This window comes from Copidosoma floridanum, unplaced genomic scaffold, assembly GCF_036245765.1.
Source record: "Copidosoma floridanum isolate Cflo_tuat_1 unplaced genomic scaffold, Cflo_Japanese_pri ptg000019l, whole genome shotgun sequence".
Classification (NCBI taxonomy): domain Eukaryota; kingdom Metazoa; phylum Arthropoda; class Insecta; order Hymenoptera; family Encyrtidae; genus Copidosoma; species Copidosoma floridanum.
In genome coordinates this window covers 14427822-14451065 of record NW_028321896.1, presented here as the reverse complement: position 1 = coordinate 14451065, position 23244 = coordinate 14427822, and the positions used below count along the sequence as shown (strand labels likewise).

At 36.6% G+C, this 23244-nt stretch overlaps 1 protein-coding gene across 7 annotated transcripts in view; it reads left to right on the top strand.

Moving 5' to 3' along the window:
* ctrip (E3 ubiquitin-protein ligase ctrip) overlaps window positions 1-23244 on the top strand; it is a 36901-nt gene that overhangs the window by 1559 nt on the left and 12098 nt on the right. For 2 of the 7 annotated variants that reach the window (XM_089593090.1, XM_014359609.3), the window contains exons 1-4: window positions 8085-8334; window positions 19933-20262; window positions 20527-20889; window positions 21871-21957. In XM_089593090.1, the coding sequence (XP_089449216.1) occupies window positions 19962-20262; window positions 20527-20889; window positions 21871-21957 (751 nt within the window). In that variant the 5' untranslated portion in view covers window positions 8085-8334; window positions 19933-19961. Of the gene's footprint in view, window positions 1-8084; window positions 8335-12931; window positions 13379-19303; window positions 19380-19932; window positions 20263-20526; window positions 20890-21870; window positions 21958-23244 lie in introns of those variants that run through there. The other 5 variants (XM_089593089.1, XM_014359617.3, XM_089593088.1 and 2 more) reach the window with 5 other exon arrangements.

Here is a 23244-nt window from a genome sequence, read left to right as displayed (position 1 = left end):
CAAAAAAAAAACTTTTTTACTGCTAATAATAATCTTAATTTTTCGTATAATTTTATAACATCTCAAGTAAAATCACAAAAAAAAAAAAAAAAAATTATAAATATTTTCTCTAAATTTTATAATACATGATTTTGTTCTAAGCTATCTGAAACGATAAATCAAAGGTCACAATATATTTCCCCGGTGATTTGAATCAATTCAGTACGTGATTTGGTACAAGAATCACAATAATGATTATTGATTGATTATGTTGTTTAAACAGAGTAATAAAATTTTTTTTGCAAAAAAACATCAATTCAATTAGTCAATTTTTATGAGAAATGCATGACTTGTAGCATCTTAGGGTTCGAATAACGATAAAATCAATTTTTTTTGTGCTCGGAACGCTGCATGAAAAATCAAACAGTTATACGTTAAGTACAATATTAAAAAATATTAGAGAAATGTTTCTTTATGTATATGGTAAGCAAATGACTTAAAAAACCGACGGTATAAGATGCATGACGATTGCTTTAAATTTTTTTAATTCCAAAATTTTCAATCTTTATCGGCGTTAAGTTTTATTTCGTTAGAAAAAAAAAATCTAAATTACGTTTGTCTGATGGGGTAATCCAATAAAATAAATGTCTTGAAATGAATGATATTTGATTATATTATTGAATATTCTTTAGGATTATTATAGTCTATACTTAAAATACCTTGTCACTAAACAACTATTATTTTATTGTTTTTGGATAATTTTCTAGAATTCTTGAAATAATTCATAAATAAATTGTTTTTGTCTCAACCATTTTTAGCATACTTAAGTAAATCAGAAAATTTCTAAAAAATAATTCATGCAAGCAAATTTATTACCTAATAGTCTCGAAAAATTATCTCTTAAATGTAATAAATAAATACGTACCAAAAAAAGTTATGTTTTATTGTGTCGGTGTAACTGACTGAAAATTTACTTGTTTAAGTAACTAATACAGCACAGATTTCAATAAAACAAGGATGACTGCCCTTCTTTTTTAATTGCATCAAAACTTGTACCAATACTCCTCGCAAATAATATTGTCCTTACGTACATAGATTGTTATTGATTAAAATTTCATATTATTCGGAAAGGCAAAATTTTTTTTCACACGTCGTTATCTATTAAAATCGATTGCCCAAATTATTGTACGAATAACGAACATTGATCCCTTTACCGGTCCTTTTTTCCGTATATTCTATCATTTGCTTATGTATAATGACCTATGACTTTTACAGTTATCCATGACGCAGTGCTAAAGTGAAAAAAGTTACAGTAAAGTATCAAGGACGCTTTATGAAAGTTAACGACTTGTGCTTGGTATAAGATTCTCAAGTCTGCCATATAATTATATACACCATATATTGTCCAGAGTATTGGGGCGTGCCTAGAAAAATTTAGTGGATGATTAACGCCATTTTCATTGATGATGATTAACTCCCAGGTGTAAAAGGGTCAAATTTTATGTAAAAAGCTATGAGCTTCTATGAGCTTTTTAGGGGGGAGTATATCCCCAGACGTACAGGTCCATGTGCCACCAGCATCACCTGTACACATATACACCACGAGTGGAAACCTGTATGCTCTTAAACTCCAAAAGCACCGTTGCCACACGATTTGTTGCTTCCATCCGTTTCTTGTTTCTGTAGACTACTGCCGTGTAGAGAGGGAAAGAGTTGTAATAGCAATACTCCGTGTACTCTCTGATATATATATATATATATCTGTACACACTCCTAATTATCTATACGTATATACCGTTTGCAGTCGCCACCTCCGCGGCCAGCCTTACGAAATGGGACTCTCTTTCGTTTGCCACCAGTTATATACCCATGCCCAAGTGCCACACCGATATTATTCTCTTATTTCTCTCTGGAGCCGCTGCTGGCACGGCTTCGAGCTCATGTTGGCTGACTCGCGCTGTGCTACGTATATACATATACACCTCTCATATATACATGTCTGTGTCGGGTGTGTTGTATGCACGGATATCTAATATTGCTGGGCTCGGGTGAACGATGCCTTTGGTATATACATGTATATAGCAGAGTACCACCACCAGGGGTGGCTTTTTCGAAGGGGAGTATCATGCCGAGCTTTTTCCGTCTCGTGATTTAAAGGGATGCCCGTTGCCCAACTCTCACTTCCCTTCCCCTCCCTCCCTGTCGTCGACGGCCCCCGTTCGATTTATCGCAGCGACGGCGGCTCTCTTGTTTGTTGGGTGGTTTTTTTTTTTTTTTTTTTTTTTTTCCTTCAAACATTAAACTGGATGTCTTTCAAAAGTTTTACCCTTGAATGGATCCTATTTTGTACAGGGTGATGGTTAACGTGCGGGGGAAGGGGTTATGGAGTCTTTCAAGTGCTCTTTTTATATTTGAAAAAAAATTTTTTTCTTTAATTAAATAATTAATACAATGAACATTGATTTGTAGCTTTTACTTTAATCGTTGCGAGTTTTGTGGTCTTTTTCTGCCACACGCCGCGATTACAAAACGTTGTCGTAGCAACTTATACTCTCTGTGTAATAGTAGTTTCTTATACAATCTTTTTTCTTATTGTCGGGAAAAAGTTGCGAAAGTTTACGTTTAATCTCTTGTGCGATGGGCTAGGAGCCCCCAACAATGTTTAAAAATTTTTTTTAATTTATTTTCCTTTTTTGCCAAAATTTTGGAGTTTGTTTTCAGTGTGTATAATTTACTAGAGCTTTCGATGTGTTCTTAATTTTTTAATTTTTTTTTTCCTCGAGCGATTTTTAGTATTTTTAGAACAATCGGTAATCAAAATATCTATTCAATTTCGAACATAATTTTTCTGTTTAAAGTTAAACAGGCTACACATAGTTTGTGTAAGTTACATTCTACACAAAAAAAAAAAATCTTAAGATAATGTATTTCAGCCCTATGCTAACATCATACACTGATTTTACGTTTTTATTAATATTATTTTAAGTAAGAAGATACACAGAATGTATGCTACTCCTATAGTCGTGAAATATCATTATATTGGTCCCACGATTCAATGTTTTCCGTACGTCGAAGCGAATGAATCGATTGTTCAATGTAAATGAAAAAAATAAAAAAATGTTAAATAACGTGACTCCAAAAGTTAACTAATGCTGACAGACACGAACGAGTCCTTTCGACGCTGCTTCAGCTCTTCACATGTCCCTTTCTCTCACTTTTATTTTCCGATTTCATTCTCAGGTATGCCTCCCAACATATACATCTACAGACAAAAAAAAAGTCTCTACCTGCATCAAACTCCATGTGCACGCTCGCACGCACGCATAAGTACCACAGTGTCGGGAGAAAAAGCAGCGAGTGCCTCTATATTTTTCTCATCCCTCCTTAATACTACCTTCTATGGTACAAAATAAATGTTGAATACGCGGGAAGTCTTTGAACGTTTCATTCGCATAACATATGTGTAGTACATGCATGTACAACACTTACCGTTCACTACAGCTCCCCCATCTCTCTCTCTCTCTCTCTGTCCAACTCTGTTTTTATAAATAAAGTTCCTCGTCGTCGTACAAACGATGATGATGAATTTAACGAGTTTTGTTGAATTATTATTTCGCTCGCACGGCAAAACTTCACGCAACTGCGGATTTCAATATCTCTGATCACCACTACCCCCCGCCGCGCGAGGGAGGGTCAATGTTCCGATTGTTTGTTCCGTTCTGCGTGTAGTGTGCGTGTGTGTTTAGTGCATATTATCGTCGATCACATCAATTGTGAACTTTGTGTGCTGATGCGCAGTATTTTTTTTTTTTTTTTTTCTTTTTTTCTCCACAGCTTTTTATCTCGCGTACGTACAATAATCTTACTTTGACTGATACACGCTTTTGGAAAGCGAAAATGGTTTTTCACGCAGCAAAATCGAGGAATCGTTGCCGTCGTCGTGCCGTTGATCGTGGGTGACGAAAATTTGGTCCCGTGAATTCCGAGTACACCGTATAAATGTACCGTTCGTGAGAACATGGTTGAGATAGTTTTGCGCTCTTTCGTGTAAGTGGATCCGAAACTAGGCCAAAAGATGTAGGTGAATTATTTTATTTTTTAACCCTCTCTCGCTGAAAGTTTCGATGTCTGCGATTAACAGTCTTACGTTTTACGACGTAGGACATAGGGAATTTACTTACCTCGGAAGTATTTTCAGTTTTTTAAAAAAATATTTCAAGGAATAAAAAAAAAAAAAAAAGTGACAAGTACTCTCATACCTGACGTAAAACTTTTGCGGTATCACAAACTATATACATTACAAAGCTCGGATATAAGTGCACTACTTTCTGCGATGTCAATAAAAAATTAATAGTTATATTTAGACATTTCAATAGTTCATGAATGCATGTATTTTAATGTCTTTTTCGTTTCAGTCCACGATATAACCATCATATTGTATTTTTGTTTTTACCATTTTCTTCTTATTAATTTGAAGTATACATACGTATATAATTCAATTACGCTAACATGACACGGAAGTTCTTTGACGATAATGAAAGTGAGTCTTAGATATGTATGTACTATATGTTGGTGTACTCGAATAGATGATACATTATAGATATATGCAAGATGCGCGTATCAGCTTTTTTTACTCGCTTTTCTTTTGCCAAAATGAAGGGTCGAAAGATCAAAATGCACACGTAGCGTATTTAAAGCAGCAGCTCTAGCCTGTAAGTCTTGTATAAAAATATTTGGCTCACCAATGATATGTGCTCCAAAGTTATATCTACACCTACTTCAACACCTTAATTCAATTTAATGAAAAACTGTTGTATTCTAGCTTCGAAAATATTACTATACAATATTTTTATAATGTAAAGTGTTGCCCTCAATGAAGCATCCATTGTAAGACGGCTAATTTACTTTTTTCAATGTGATATTTTCAATTTACTGTCCAGACAATGGTATCATTTGAATACTTGAGTATTCAAACCATAACACATTTTTAAATTCAAAAAGAAATTTTGCGAGTAGAGATTTCATTGCATAATATAAATGAATTTTTTTTTAACTATCTACTCAGTCATTTCGAGTTGCTGGTTGAAAAAATCATATGATATTGATGTAAATACTTGATCCAACCTCCAAAAGTATCTCTGTCTCCAACTCTCAAGTTAACCGTACACAGTAAAAAATTTTTTAGTAAAATTACCACTCTTCTATAGTAAATGTACCTCGTCTGACGAAGTAAATTTACAAGCGGCTAGTATTAATGCTAATTTTTAAGTAAGTTCACTACGATGGTAGTAATTTTGCTACGTCTAGAGTTGGAAATAATCCGACCAATGCGTAGCGTAGTTATTTTACGACGCCGTGTAGTATAATACACAACTATTGCATTGGGTAAAATACTATTTTGTAGTTATATATTACTTGTAGAATTGTAAAAACACTATCAGCGTAGTATAGTGAAATTCGTTGATTTCTATTGAAATTTCATTTTCGCATAATCTGCAGGTGCTGGAATAATCGAAAAAATGTCGTAGTGCTGTTTGTGTGTTGAAGCTCTGGTTTTCGTGTCAGTTCCAAATTGATCAACTAAATTGTCGTTCCTAATGTTTAATTAACTTTTATTTTGGCCATAGATAATCTTATTGTGGAAAACAAAGTTCATAATTCACTGGATGCTTTGTCTATGCTACTTTCAGCTTATTTTGTCTTCAATCGTGTGTATCCAGAAAAAGCAGCACATTTTTTACTTTTTGTACAGTATTATTTTTTACTGATAGTGCCTGATGGTGCTAATAGGGGAATGAAGAAAACGGTCCATGACAAAGTATTATCATTCGAAAAAAAAATTTTAAAAATTAAGGCTAACCACCAAAAAAAAGTAATCCATAAATTATAGTCGTTAAGTTAGTATTATAAACACAATTGTAGTTTTATGAAAAATTTCACAGCATGGAGTTCCCTAATTAATAAGTAGGTAGTAATACAAACAATCACACGAGTTTAATTATTAAGGAGTGGATGTCGATTTATCTTTAGCCCTTTCCTTTTAATTATTACTATTCACGTAGTAATTTTTCTACTGTGGCCGTATTATAGCTATATCCATAGTTAGTATACAAAACTGATAGTAATTTCTCTAATGCTGTCGTAAATATACTATAGACAAGTTTTCTTCTTAATTATTACTATTCACGTAGTAATTTTTCTATTGTAAAAGTATTGTAGCTATTTTCATAGTTAATATACTACGTCTAGCATTGGTCGGATTTTTTCCAATGCGTAGCGTAGTAATTTTTCTACAAAATTTTTTACTGTGTACCAAATCATTGTCACGAAGTTCTCTTTAATTGAATATTGTAACTGTATATATTTGGGGTTTCCAAAAGTAAATGTGTAATATTCCATCAAACATCAGCTTTTGTTTTAAATTAGAAGACTACTTTTTAATACACACGTGTAGGAATTAATTTTTTTTTTTTTTTTTTTTTTCTTCACTCGATAAAGCTTCGGTCAAACCGTACACATATCCCCGTGAGCAACCAGTTTCGACGTACAAAACAAATCGATTGCCACCATCCAGACACAAAGACTCGCATGTAACGCGTATACCACAACACAGTCCTCAACATCGTTGCAATGCCCTCGGTTGTAAAACCGGAAAGTCATATCCATCGAAGAGCCAAACTAAGCGAAAATTCGTCAAATTCCCTTGTGCGTCTCGTATCAGCTGCAGCATCATAGAATCGAAATGCACTCGTCCGCACGTATATGCATGGATTTCGCAGCCAGCCAGCCGGGGCGACACTTTGAAAATCGTGGCAATTCGCGGTTGTCGAAAATAGAGAGTCGCGACATGGCAACGCCGCCGTTTGCTCTCGGAAAGACCTTTCCTCTCTCTCGCTCTTTTTTTACACACACACACACATCTGTCCTTCTCTTTTCCTCTTGATACACACAAGTGCGCACACGACGGTGTATCAGGGGCGGCGACAAACCTGGTGGTGGGCGCTCCCCGTGTGAAATTTCGTTACATGGTGCAGTCCCCACGCGGAATCGGCTGTAACAAAAACTTCTACTTTAGACTTCGGATGGTTTATGTGGCGTAAAAAAAAAAAATTTGAAATTCTTTTGTTTTACACATTGGCTACATGTATAGAAAAGTAACTGAGTACCTAATGGCCTAAAGTTTAGAACAGCGGTATAGAGATAATGCTCACTTTGTACCTCCAAGGATTTATTCTACATACCTGGCTTTGTTTTCTTCTTTCTAACGATATACTGTGTATACTCGACCGTTCCTCCAAACTTTGCGAGAACAGTGATATCTCCAATTTAAAAGTCATGAAATACCCCACGTAATCTCCACCTGTTTGGCCGTCCCTGCCGTATATACACTCCGACTGGCTGGCTGCTCCATTCCGAGCTTCAGTCTCGTATCGCCAGGCAAAGCCTCGCGGTTTCAGCTGTCAGAGAGAAAGAGAGCCCACAACAGTATGTACGATAATACACAAAAGTAAATGATAACCTGTGCAGTGTGCGTCGTACCTTGACAGTACTTGCATGCCGTGTGTTTGCTGATATCAACACTTTTATAGCACGGGGACAATACTTATCTCAACGGCCTCCTACCTGTCGATCTACCCCATCATCTTTCGACCTGTGTGTGTTTGTAAATTAAACTCCAGTCGCAATTTTCGGCAGTTCTGATATAGTTGAAACCAACGAAAGTACAATTGTAATCAGTGAGTTTGCAATATTTTTTTATTTTATTTTTTTTTAATTTTGTGCCTGCGATCATCGAAAGCACCAGCAGAGAGAAAGAGTATAGGACGCGTCGGAGTCGAGAAGAGTAGAAGCCAGTCCACGGGAAAAGTGTAAAGCATAACTCGCGAGAGACACGACGCGTCCAAAGAGGTGGGCCAGGGGAGGATGGGGCTCGAGATTATTGCACGAGAGGAGGAGCCCGTAGGCTGTAGCTGCTGTGCCGTCGTCGTCGTCGTGTGAGAGGTTCTCTCTCGAAAAAAGATTTTAAAAAAAAAACGGGGAGGACGGCGAAGAGTATGTAAGAAAGAACTAAAAAGGAGAAGAGAACAGAAGAGTGTGCAGGATATCGCGTGTGGGTATACGCCACCACTACCACCGTGCACGTAAACACCGTTCGAAGGAGAGGAAGGGAAGAATAAAAAAAAAAAAAGCTCGCTGTCTTTCCTCGTCGTCGTTGGAGTTGGAACCTGCGCGACGAGAACTCATGGTGTAGGAGAGATACATGCACGACGACGACGACGACGACGACGGGGTACAGATGCCGAGAGATAGGATGCACGGGCACTCAGAAAGGAGTTGAAGAACCATGAATTCACAGTAATATCATAATTTCTTATCTGTACTCTTGCATCTCGTTTCTCTGAAATTTTTTTTTTTTTTTTTTTCGTTTTGTACGTAACTTGGGTACTATTGTTGTTTACCCTCCGCAGATTATGGTAAACTACACACGATGTGCGTGCGATTATTCGAGAGAGATCCTACCCCCAACCAACCAACATCGTCGCATGTTCCTTTGTTTCCTCGATTTCGTTTGTATAATGCATTCACGTAGGTATTTTCCCTTGTCTCTTGTTTCGTACCGTTGCTCCACATCACCACCAGCCCTCTCCCGTCTATTTACGTTCTATGGGGAAAAGTACCTGTTAACACTCTGGAAACTCGCTTGTTCTTTTCTTTTTTTTTTTTTTTTTCGCGTTATGCTATACCACCAAAAACGACATATTCCTTTACAGGTTGAGTCGAGATGATTTTCCGTGCTCACCGTCTTCGTAGTCTTGCTATTGTGCTGCAGTACAATTATTATTATTATTCTCGTGTAAAATTATTCTAGCGTTCACGCGGCCGTGAGACTATACGTGATTGTGCGCTCGCGTACTGTTGTACACACACACATACACACACACATTGTCTTCGTGTAGTTTCAATTGAGAGATGTTAAGCAATAATGTGTACTTGGGTGTAATAGTTTGTAGGTTTGAAACGAGCGGAAGAAGAAAAAAAATCATGTAAAAATGACGACAGAACTTGTGTCCAACGTGATGATACGTGTCAAGGGGTTTTTTTTTTTTTTTTTTTTCACATTTTCGAGTACAACGAGCGTACGAGGGCGTAGTGAAAAAGAAAGTGAAAAATCGAAGCGGAAAAGCGAAAAGTATATACGAGGTACAAAAATGAAAGCGCCGAGCGGACGAGCGAAAGAGAGAAAAAAAAAAAAAAAAAAAAAAAAAACAATTTTAAAGCACCCGCAACCCGTACACACCAGGTGCACAAGTGGGAGGGGGTCTTGCACACATGTAGTGAGCCCATCAGATGTTGGCGATGGCATTTAAAAAGGCGGGCGGTTTAAAAAAACCTATCCCACCATCGCCACCCCTTACCTCGCGAGTGCGCAGTAGCGTATATATAAAATACAATATGTATACCTATATACAAGTCATATAAGTATATGTGTATGTACCAGGGCTGAGGGGGTGAGGGCCAGTCCCCGGACATACTGTCTGGTCTGATCCCCTCCCTTGCCACTCTCGTGCTCCCCTGCACGTGCGTATAAAGAGCGGAGGTAGGGTAAATATACACATGCACGCACACACGCGCTCTTTTTCTCTTCTATACATATACAATAATTTCATACCTAGCTGAACCCGACGATATACAGTATACAATATATAGAGGCAGACAAGAGGAGAGGAACCTGATTCCCCGCGTGTGTTTGTGTGTGTATATATATATATCTCTGCCAGCCTTGCTACATGTATACGTTAAAATCTGTAAAAAAAATCAAGAAACGAATGTTGGAAAGAAACAACGTTTGTCCGTACGTATATAATCGCTGTCTCGATTGGATTCACGAGAATTATCAAGGAACGAGCCAAACCTAAGCTTTTTCACTTAAAATTATATGATTCCATTTCGTTTGAATACGCGATTGAGCTTTGAATAAAATTAAAATATTTATTTTATGGGAATAGCAAGGGGAGTTGAAAATATCGATAAAGTCGAAAAGTTTGGGGACGTTTCCAAAGTATGATGTCAATAATGTCCCATTGGATTTTCCACGAGCAGCACTTATGGAACAACAGAGACGCGGAGAGTTGGTCTTGAAAGTGCGTCACTCAAAAATATTTTGAAAATCCAAGCCCCCCCACCCCTCCCCTTTTGGCCCCCAATTTTATGAAGATTTCAACATGTGCCGATGATAATGTTACAGCCAGACAGCCATCGATTCCCCTCTCACACGTTGCGTGCATATACATACGTGTACAGCAGTCAGCGGCGACCAAGAGAGCCCAGGGGTTAACATACTCGGGGCTGCTGATTTGCCTTTTCAGAAATAAGGTCCAGCAGTCCCTGGGCCCCCACGCACACACACAAAGCCAACCAACCCCCTTCGAACTTTCTCTCCTTTCGGCATTTCTTTTTCTCTCGGACCTTCCCACTGATGGGTATCTTTCTCTCTCTTGCCTGCTGCGGACGAATTTGGTCTGTGGATGCTCTTATAGAGTGCCTCGAGTTCTTTTTCTCTCTTTTCCGTTTCAGTTTGATGCCCACGAGCGTCACAGGGTGAGCATATGTGCCACATAATATGTAAGCGTTCGTATACACACGTATATATAATACTAGACGAGCTTTAACTGTCACATATTATACCTATGGATACGAAAACTGTCACACATATCCTTTGGTTGAAAAATTTAATTCGTTAATTTATGCATACTTAATGAATGCGTTTATTTGTGTTTAAGTGTGGGAGTAATTCCAATTACAAAAGTACGATTAATGTTACTGGTTTTTATAAGTTTACTTTGGTAATGAAACTGCAAGTTTGGGAATATCGAGAGACTGAATTTTATTTTTCATACGTGATTGAGTGAGAAAATGTTCATGCTCTATTATCAATGATTACCTACTTGACAGAGTAGGTTGAGAGCTACTGATGGTGCTGAATCGCCTTAGAGTTTGGGACACCCCATTGGAACACCACGATCACCAAGTGCTTAAATCCATCAATTAACAAGAATTAACAATTTTTACGCCTCGTGTGTTTGTTTTTTTATATAAAAAAATAAATTTTTTCTCTCTTCAATTTCCTACAAAATAGAAACATCGAATATATTATCGTGGTTAAGAGTTTTCAGATTCCATAATTTATTAATTTTAATAGGTATCAGTTACTTGCTTTAGAGGACTAGTGCATTTACATCCACTGTGTGCTCTAGAACGTGTTGAACGAATTTCGTTAGTCATACGTGTTGCTATGAAAACGTTTGGGATTGACAAACAATAACCAAAGAATGTTGACTGACCAATTCGAAATTTTTTCTTTTACTTTCTTGACGTCAGCGGGAGCTTTATGTTCCTGGGACGGTATAAAAAATTGTGTACCGCTTCTACATTAGCCTGGGAACTTGAAAACAAATTTTTTCAACTAACTAAAAGTAACGAAAACGAGCACTATTAGGTATACTGCATTTTTAGTGTTTTATACTGTTTGCATGCATGATATAAGAAACGATCAGCTGATGATCCGCCCAGCCATTGTCTCAGCGGCTGACGGTGCCCCATCACCTATCCCATTTTAATTCAAATAGGTATTACTTGAGTAAATTTTGAGATGGAAAAAAAAAAAATTTACGGTGCTCCAAAGTTGATAACTCGAGCTGTCAAATGCATTTTTATTTTTGTCGATAAAACCCAGTAGTTTCGAATTGCCCCGAGCTAATGAAAAATAAAATAAAAATACATTATTTAGCTCTGTAAATTATAAAATAACGTAATATACGGAAACAGCAGTTTTCGTACCTGGTGACGCGTGTCGCCAGAACAAGCACACGGGGACCCCTTATCGTTGGATCATGCGCACCAGGTGCCAACTCTTATCTTAATTATTTTTCATTAAATTAAAGTGCCTCCTCTGTTGTCGTTTAACTGAAAAAAACATTCGAAGCAAACGTCAAATACAAAATTAAAAAAAAAGAGCTCAAACCAATGTAAATTATCATCGTTTTAAAAGTCCATACAATTAAGATCGAATGGGTCGCGTTTTTCCAAAATACCCCACTCTTTCTTCTCCGCCGTACCGTCTCGATGTACGTGGGTGTGAGTCTCGAAATTGCGCAAGTTCAGGCGAGCGTATAACCTGTGCCCAGCCAGAGAGCCTCTCTCTCTCACACACACACCAGATCAGCATCACCAGCACTATATACCACTCGAGCTACAACTCGATATTATATGAGCGTCGAGGAGAAGAGGCAGGTATAGCTCGGAGTGGGGTGGTGGACTGGTCGGCCCTCCTCCTCTGCTCTCACGTGTGCGCACACGCGCCGCAGCCACACACACGTATATGACTGGACGACCCGACGACGACCTCCCCCCCCCACCCAGGATTTCCCGACACCTCCGGGTGGACGTCGTCGCCGGGGAAAAAGAGCTGCGCGTGTGGCTATGCCCATGTATATGTACGTTCCTGGCAGGGACTCGCGCTTGCGCCTTTCCTCCTCCTCCTCCGCTGTATAACTGTGCTCTCTCGGTCGCGCACAAGCGCACGCCGCGCACATATATACAATATTCATGTGGAACAAACACACTTGGCGGAGAGCAAAGGAGAAAGAGAGGCGCATCGGAGTCGCGGAGAGCCGAGAGCGATAGAGAGCTCCGTATGTGAGAGTAGTAGCGTAGTGGAGGCTCCACTGCGCGTTGCCCGTTCACCACCGTCTCCCTCGACCAGCAGGGACTGCTCGTTTTTGTTGGTTCGTCTGGCTATTTTATTTTTTTATTTTTTGTTGCTTCTCCGTCCGAGGCACCTGTACACCAGAGAGAGAGAGAGAGAGAGAGTGAAAAAAGTGGACAAGCTTCGTCCGGGCTCCGAAAGAGTTGAAAAATATAGCCATATATACATATATATATATATATATATATATATATTATCGACGACTCCGTTATCAGTGCGGAAAAGCAGCATCGACTGCATGGCTCGATTAAACCGACACTAGCAGCAAAAACAGTTATACTATTGGTGTTATGTGCTCCTCTCCGTCGTCTTTGTCGACGTGTATTATCAACAACAGCAGGGGGCGACAACCTCCTCTTGGTCTTGGTCGCGTTACGTGGTGTCGTTCTGTTACTCGATAAGCCATCCAACGCAACGGCAAGACAAAAACTCAAGTCTTCTTGACACTCGTCGTAGGTGCAGTATCCCTACGCGACCAAGTGTTTATATATATATAATATACTGTTGCTGCTGCTGCTGCTGCTGCTGCTCCAATAAGCTCGACAATAATGTTCGGACTCCAGCTATCGCTACCAGCAAATGCTGTTGATCTTACTCCTGTTGTCGACTGCGAGAGCGTTTATCGTCATTCAGGTAACCAAGAACAAGTATACAGGACACATACATATTTTATAAACCATGAGTATAGGTAATAACTCTTGTGCTTGCTTTTCTCATCTTTTTCCCTCCCCCCACCCGCTATATATATATATTGCTCTACCTCGTCGCGGTGCTCCGAAAATCCATACCTATACATACAGTCTCGTGTAGTACATATATTATGTATATTGGTATACGTCGCTTGTATGTGCGTGTGCGTCCCTGTGCTACATAAAGAAACCCGCGAAGGAACCCCCTCCTCGCGACGGCGATACACACACACACACACACTAGAGCGGAGAGTGGCTTAATAATTTCCCCTTTTCTTTTTTTTCTTCTTTCCTTTCCCTCTTATGGGTCCGGCCTCTCGTTCGTGCACGATTTCACCTTGCATCGGTTGCTGCAGCCCGCACACACTGGGAAAAGCTCTCCGGGTGCAGAGCTTTTTTTTTAGCTGTATACGATGACAGGGGAAAAAAAAAAATTGTAAATTTAAAATCCAAGGTCACCAAAAGAGGGAGAGAAAACAGTTTGGCTGTCAAAAAGCTGGGCGTGCGTTTTAGAGCGTAACCGCGTAAGTAATAGAAGGCACATCATCATCGGCATCGGCTTGTTGATGCGGTTACATGTCATTCTTCGCGAGGATCGACACGGAGAGCACAAAGAGGCGAGACAAAGCTGGTGATGTTTCAGCACCGAGGGGACGACGTCGAGCATGGGCTGCGATGGCCATGTACACGCTGTTAACTGTGCGCTAGTGCGCCCGTGCACATATATATACGAAGCGAGAAGGGGGAAAACGCGAGAGCCAAAGGGAAAGAGCGGAGGAGTGTGTGTTCATGAGCGAGAGAGAGAAAAAGACTGAACCCGCGGCCTCCATTGCTAAGCAGGCTCTGGCTATGTGTGTATAACAGCAGCGAACGAACGAGCGCTCGGCTGGTTGCTCGGTTGGTTGATTGCAGTGGCTTGCTTCTTTGGTTGCTGCGCCAGACAGCACTTTTTCTCTCCGTATTGTTATTATCATCTCTCTCTCTCTCTCTCGGTTTGTTTCATCTCGGACTTTCTTCTGGGGTGTAAATAATACCGTGTATAAACAAAAAAACGGCTGTGTCACCCATACACGTGTACGCGTGAAGCTTTAAAAAAAAATCGAGAAAAAGAATATCATTATAGGTACGCCAATCCATGGATGGTGAGGGAGGCAAACACACGCGGTGCTGGTGATGTGTTACATTTGCCAGAGACTCGCTTTGCCTCCCGATCCACGATCTTCGGGGCCGGGAGAAATTTAAAAAGCCCTGCCCTCCTTTCCCCGGCTCCCCCTTAGCACAACAACAACAACAACAACGTACGAACAGAGAGGCACAAGCTCTCGGGCTAATTAACGAAACTTGATTTCCTTGGGAAAAATCGGTGGTCGTTCAGACTCCGGGTTTTCCTCTTCCTCCTCCTCCTATCGACTGTATACGTATACACGTATATACTTGCAAGTGTACGAGCGAACGAGAGGAGGCATCGTGTGTACGCAATAAGTGATGTATATACATAGGTACCGCCAACGCGCAGAGACCAAAGACGACGACGGCCGAACCTTTGTTATCGACACGATTCATTTTGCGAACAAACACTACTACACTTACCTATAGTATAAACTCGCACAGAGAGCCAAACCGTTGTCTTTTGCGTGGTAATTTTTTTTTTTTTTTTTTTTTTTTTCCCCAGTGTTTTTAGTATTAAGTGTGATGTTGTGCTTGGTATTTATGTGGATCCAGCCATGTACGCGTGAACCCTATAATCGAGGGTCTGAGCTGTAATCGCGTAAAAAACAATACTGGTGGAATATTTTATACAATTTTTTTTTTTTTTTTTTTTTCTATAAATTCATACGATCGTGTAATTTACTGAAAATGTTTTACATATGTAATGCGTAATGACGTCAATCTTCGTGCGATTCCCTAACGATTTTCTGAAGAAAAGCTATAGTTTGCTATCCTTTACGAATTTACCACGTTTATCACGCAGATGATAAAAAAATGCGACAATAACATTAAAATACTCGTGAATAACGCGACCATTTCTTTTTTTTTTTCCCTCAAGTTTTCCTTTTCTTGTGTATCCATTAACAATAAAGTCGATAACAGGTGCACTATTTTCAATGACCCGTCGAGCCAATATCAATAAGCTGCGTCGCGCAGTTGAGTGATATCGTTAGATTTGCGTATCCATATACCTTATTTACAAAGCATGCATGTATTACTACGTACGATACCTAATTCATCCGTTGATTGTTGCACACAACAGAAAATTTAAAAAATAATAACATAAAACTCATATACGCGTCCCTTAATGTATAGCTGGGTGAATTTTGAAGCTTTGATTTACGAACAGCTTAGCCAGCACCAAAACTGCACAGAAAAGCGATCATTGATATGGGGTTTTTATCCACCAGTAGTACTTCCGGAAATGGGGAAAAAAATTTGGAAGTTACGAGGGTTTCGCATAGTTGATAATCAACAATAATCAAATCATACTTGATGATACTTGAAAAACTTGACTCGAGTCACCTGGTAGTCTTCATTCCAAATTGAAGAACCTACCTTAAGTACTAAGAAAGCTGATGAATCCGTCGCAAATATCATGGAAAATTCATTGGTTTCTAATCATCGTATTTAATTTTCTTCTGAAAGTAAATTTTTTTGATTGAATAAATTAAAATAAAATAAGTACACTCAGTATAAAGTATAAAAATAAAATAAGTACACTTGAATTGAAGATTTTCATCAGGATTAAGGTGGTTCTTCACGATGATGCCGTATCAAAGCGACACGGGACCCTGTGGTTTTCTAATTTTCGATTAGCGTATTATTTGCAACATAATATATGTTGTACTGGCACTTGACTATAATATCATTGCATTTACATACAAATAAACGTGCTAATAAAGTCAGAGTAAGAGTTATGAAAAAATTTTTTTTTGAAGCAAGGTTCTGAAAATGGCATGTACGCTCCTACTCAAGCAGACGTTGCCGCCGATTTCTGCATGATCGATAACTGATTACGTTTACGATTAAATATCGTATACTATTTCCCTGATTAGCCCATACTTTTGTTATATTATTACAAAGCTGAAAAGTTCTTCTTTCACTACAAACTTTTTCTATTACGATCTTAAGTCTACTTTACGAGATATTACATGATATCGTAGTATGGAAAAGTAACCTACATAAGAATACATGTTAAAAGTGCATTTTTTGACTGACTTGTTTTCAAAAATTTGCCTGATAAAGGGACTTGAAATTTTAAAAGAAGATGCCTTATAACTTTAAAAACAATCCCTCCAAATTTCCCTGTAAGTTTAAGTAAATGGGTTAGGTGAAGAACCACCTTAAGTTTAAAATATTTATTTAAAGAAATGAGATCATTAAATAGTATAGTCACTTTTATTTTAAATCAATAATTGGCTGAAAAATTTCTAGTATCGATTCTTAACATTTTTTAATCCGTTACATGTGCTATAGTGATAAGTTTTGTTGCCGATGCTAGTATTATTGTGGTCTTGTATGTATTATTGTAAACCGCACAATACTGTCATAAGGGTTGTATTTGCATCAGTTATTGCGAGTGTTGTACTCTGACATTTAAAGGCGAAATATTTAATGCAACTTTTTGACTGAATACCGATGAACTAGACATAACTGAATCCAAAAATAAAGACTCTTCATTTGAGTTTCACGACAACTAAGTAGATCAACCGTAATACGCAACGACCTGTTTACCCATACTTTAACAATACAAACCGTGCAAGGAGTTTTTCTCAATTAATCAATTGTTTTGTCTACTTATAAAGTTACAGTACATAATTTAGTTATAATAATCATACTATGATAACATTTTGGTGATTTCAGTACATACCAATGTTTTAGAAAAGTAATCATTATAAAGTCAAGGGTAGATTAATCGATGAATATAATTTATATCCTACGATTGATTTTGCTACATATCTGTTCTGTAACTTTGGTTGAGTGGCGCTTACGTGGCAAACATTATTTTTTCATTGGTAGGATATTAAAAACACCATATGTAGGAAAAAGTTATTTAATTTTAATGGGTATTATTGTATGGTGTACAAATGTAATTGATATTGTTTGTACTTTTTAATTTTCTAATTAATTTGTGCTATCAAGTTTTCACGATCCAAGATTAAGTGGGTATCTTGCACTGATAAGTCAGCTATGGAAAGAAAGCGACAATCTTCATTTTATTTTCTTACGAATAAGAAAAAAAAACAAAAAAACTTTGTCAAGAGTATGAAAAACCAAATCATTGATATTTTTTACGTTAGAATTCTGAGAACTAGTTAATTTTATTTTTATTACTTTTTTCTTTTTTTTTGCTTATTATATGGATGATTTAAGTATTAATTAAGTAATTACGTAATAAACGCTAATTTCGATGAGTTTTTAATTAAAACATAATCTTTCATGAATAAAAATCACCCTGTTACATTACAGTGCTATTTCAATTCAACTTTTCGAATACTTGCTCGTTTGGTTAATCAGCATTTAATTATAATGCCAAATATTTAAAAAAAAGCAAAAATATGCACGCTTGTTTTGTATTGTCATTTTGTAGGAACACGACTTACTAGCAATGAAAATTTCTCGGTAAAAAAATTTTATTATTCGCAATATTAAACGATAGTAGAAGTAATGGTAATTGAAGCAGTTTTCTTACCACTGGCGCAAAGAGTTTGCGCCCCTTAATTTGTCCTTTTTTTCCCCTAGGCGAGAAAATTTGTTGCATCTTTCGGACGCGTAAGTTGTACTATTCGTAATGAAAAATAAATCGTTTGTTTTAAGAGAAAGTTAAACATGTCCCCGCAAATGTCATTATCAGCTAAATAAATATACTTACTTGAATGGGCACAGAAAAACAATTTTCAAATTAACAATCGTTTTCTTCGATATTTTCCAGAAGATATTTCATTCATTTTTTTTATTTTTCTCACCTCAAATGCAACACCATAGATCTTCATCTAAAACTCAAATTTTTTGTCTTACAAGACGCGAGCTCGAAAAACTTTTCGATTCCAGGCTCATCCAAACCAAATTTCAAGTGTTACGAAATTCTCAGAAGCCCAACAATCCACGTCACTTTAACCCTTGTCCAAGTAATCCTTCACTTGGACCCCATAACAATAGAATTTTTCTTGCATATTTTATTCGTCATACGTAAAACAACATGTATGGAAATTTCATAAAATATCTCAGTACCCATGTAATGATAATTATTTTCTTGAGGTTGGTCCCACTTCAGTACAAAATTATTTTTCAACATATAAGTTGAAGTAACACTGCTCTGTTTAAAAAAAAATCTTTTTTTTTTTTTTTTTTACACAAGTAGTACTTTTGTTATACTTTCTTACCTACCTACTTTGATACTGCATTTACTTAAAATGCTTATGCAGTAATTCATATCATTTTCACACCTACTTTTTTATCAAATACAGTATGGATCTATACTGACAGCGTCCATGTGCATGTATGAGAGTCGCATTCATTTGTGTGCACATCCACTGCCTGACTCACTGCAGTGTGTGCAGTCGTATAAAAGCAAAGCTAAGTAAGTACAAGAGCTAACGCGGCAGAGGTTGTGAGTTATAAGTTGCGACTCTTGCTTGTCACGTTGTTTTTTCTTTCGCGCAATTTTACATATATACCATAGTATTGATCATTTGTTTGTGAACAGTGAACACACCTCGTGACCTCATCTCATATATACTTATCTACCCACTTAAATGTTTGTGTTATTTAGCACGTAACAAAAATTTGCAAGAACGTTCCAGTTTGGAATATTAATTTACCCAATCGCTGCTGCGATTGAAATAAGAACAAGACTCGGTTGCACGATTACTTATTCTTTTTTACGCAAGTAATACTTGAAGGATTAATATTATTATACTTCCGCCGACGACTGATCGTTTGCTTTTTTTGTGGTGAGTTGTTGTAGGGTTAGTTTATATTACGTACTTGTACAATACTTTCATTATTTTATGATATAATTGATGAGAAAACTATAAGTGTATACTTGAACGTAACATTTGTTTACGAAATTTCGTAATTACAAGAGCACCATTTCACGCAGAGTGTGTGTATTATTGTTGTTTTCTTTTTTTTCGCATATCATTATCGACTTATCAATTCACCGTTAGTGGAAAACTTACCAATATTTCGTTTTTTTTTTTTTTTTTTTTTTTGTTCCTTTTTTACAACCAAAAAAAATTGTGAGGTTAATTTCATTTTAATAGTCCAAATATAAAAAATAGTACTTTTTCAAAGCGTCACATTAGTATTTCTAACTGGAAACTCCTTTAGTGTCACCCAAAATTGTTTTTAATACATTATTAATATTTCCATGGTATGCCAGGGGTACAATGTTAGCCAAACAATATTTGTGGGATAAAAATAAAATATCCTATACTATACCGTAGTTGAAAGAAAACAAAAAAAAATTATTTTAATAACATACGTCACTTTTTTATGTTGCAGATAGAATAGTGGCATGAGTCGTTTAATCTATGGCAGATCAACAAGATCATTTGTCGTCCGGGGGGTCTGTAGCGAAGGCTTCAGCAGACACCTCTAAGTCTAAGGGGAAAAGCTCGAGCAGTGGTGGAAGTAGCGGGTGTAGAAAACGTCACAACAGCAACACTGTACAAGTTACTCTTGAAGAGAAAAAACGCAGACCAGTTGCTGCTGACCCGCACACCCAGCAGGCACTAAATAATAAAAATCAGCGTCCTGTTGAAAATACTAAAGGAGAAGGAAGATTAAGGAATGAGCGTAGAAACAATGGAGCTGGTCTAGAATGCTTGTTCGGTAATTATATTTTCAAAATGATCTTATTTTCTTGGACAACTTGCGTCAAGAAATTCCTGTCATTAGAAACTTGCTCAAGTAATAAAATAACACTAGAAGCTCATGTTCTGCTTCATTTAAAACTGGTCTTACTTGGTGTCAATATCTTTTCTTTTTTTTTTCATTACAAGAATTGATTGCCACTTGCCAGTAGTCGTACAACTAAAAATTAAATTTCAAATTACAACTGTACATTGACATTGAAATCTCTTATCTTTCCAACAGATACAGATTGGAGACAGCAGCAGCAGCAAAGAACGCACCAGACTAATTACAGCTCTACTGGTAACAGCACAAGAGCACGCAGCTCGAAAAACAATAATCACTCGTCCGAATTAAATTTGGCGCCGATTGATTGTGTGGCCTCGCGCACTCGATCCCACACTCCTCAAAATCGACAAAATAACTATCTTATCAACAATCAAGTACCCGAACTGAATAGTGCCTGTGATTCATCTTCGTCAATCTCGTTGCAAGTTAGCAATCACAGGAGCAGTAGTAGCAAAAAGCCCGCTCATCACTTGCTGTATAATACTAATTCAAATACTGTGGTCACGGGTCATCCTTTATCATCCAGAAGTAATAGAGGTTTGTTGACATTTTCCTATATTTTTTCTGAAACAAGTGATGTTTACCGTTGTTGCAATACTGTTATAACTATCTAAATCTGATTGAACCATACTACTTGTATGTGGTATACTCAGGGTATCAAAGAACTTATGATTAAAAGTATTATTATGCTTCAAAGGTAACATAAGCATTTTTTGTCTTTTAACATTTATGTAAAAAGGCATAACCTAACTTTTCTCATAATGTGTTGAACTTATGCAAAAAGTACTTTTATTATGACATTTTAAGAAGTACTGCTTATATTTGTCGTATAAGTTATAAGATATTGCAACTACGGTGTAAGTTTATGATAAATATGGTGATGGGATCCCTCGTAAAACTTTATCAAACATCTTGCATTTTTTATAACAGCATGATTCCTATTAACAATTAAAATTTCAAGGTGCAAAAGAAATTGGTATCAAGCTTCTGTATGCATTGTAAAATAAAACTTTTACCTATAGGTAAAAGCGTTATAACGCTTGTTACTAACAAAACACTCGTTTGAACATTAAAATCATACAAACTGTCAATCATCTTAAGATACATATACACAAATAGTTTATTTTTTCAATACTCATAGTATCCAATGAAACAAAACATTTTGGACTACTAACTACATTATAGTCAAAACAAGAGTATTTATTTTGAAAAACACATTATTTGTTATTGAAATGCTTCGCGGTAATGTTTACAAACTTGAGTTCAAAGATAAGGCTTCTATTAAGTTCGGATAACTAAAAAGTTGTAGTAGTACTGCATAAATTAAACAAATGCAATGAAATAATATTAATTGGCAAGGGTTTAAACGCTTTTAGAAAGAACAGAGAGTATAGAAAATAGAAATAAACTTAAACAGAAGTATGTAGCTTGTAAAATATTAGTGGGTAGGATTATATGTTAATGTTGTTGTTTCTGAGAATAAACGCCAAAGAGTCAAATCGTAATGTATGACATTAGGCACAAAGATGAGCGAATGTCTGGAAGGATTCGTGTCCGCTGTCAAAGCGCTTTTTCCGATATCAGCGCAAACCTATCATCAGGAAGGTAAGCCGGTGCTAACAAACGTTACTATTCTCATAATCGCATTTATCTTGCTCTCTTGATTCTTTTGTATATCCTTTTGCGTTTTTTATCAAAGTAGAAAATTAAAATCAGAAACAAGAAATTTTAAGTGTAAGATTGTCGTGTATGTTGTAAATTAACGAAAAAAAAATCTTTCTTGGCGTACTTCTTTTTACCCTTGTACATCCAAATGTTGCACAATATCGTAGAATATGTATACTTTTTAAAATGAAGGCATCAGAATTGCTGAACATAGAGTTTGATTTACGTATTGTTGCATAATGCATGCGAATAAAATTGTTCTTACGTCGTAAGGGTTTAACGCAAGTATATCAATTCGTCAGTTTGGTTTTTGTGACTGTATTTCATATTGAATTAGAAACAAATTGTATACATTTTTACCCGAAACTATGTGGATTGGCATATTTACGTAGCAAGCAATGCTCATCATTTTTAGTTCATTAATTAATTTTTTTAGTAATTTATATGACAGTATCGGAATTAAGACTTGAAAACTTTAATCTAAAGTCTTTGGATAAGCAGTCTAATTTCTCTTTTATCCGTAATTGCGAATGGCAACAATCGACATCAGTTGAATGTATTAACAAAAAAAAAAAAAAAAAACGTTAAATTACATGTATAAAATAAGTTGTAAACAACGAATTCGTTAAAAGTGATTGTAAAATGCAACACTGACTAACCCGACTCAAAATATTTTGCATATGTCGTTAGCATCTAACACACGTACATGTGTGTAAATTTTTGCATGATTGAAAACTTTTGTAATTATGATTTACTTCTTTTGGTCACAAATAATTTACCATATAATATTAGCATCGTTAACATTGAACTGTTACAGTTTTGCCTGGCGTGGTTGATAATTTTTTTATTTTTTTTTTTTTTTCAGATCTGTTTAATTTTAAGTATTTGCATTAAAAAGTGAGTGTATAAAAACGTGGGAAAAATAGTACATGATCCACAAGTTTATTTAATGATTATTTACAAATTTAGTATAAGGTGGAAGATTGTTTGCCTTACCTTAAAATGTTTTTATTTTCTGTAACCAAGTGTTGTATTTTTATTTTAAAACCACTGAATTTTTTTTATTACAGTGAATTGTCATTATTAAGAATAAGTTGTTTCAATTTATTTATATTTTGTACCCTGTACTATGTTGTTTTTAGTTTAAGACAAAGCTTTAAAACTCCCAGAACATTAATATTTAAAAAAGTCATTCTGTCTTTGGCACTAATAATTATTATTTCACGT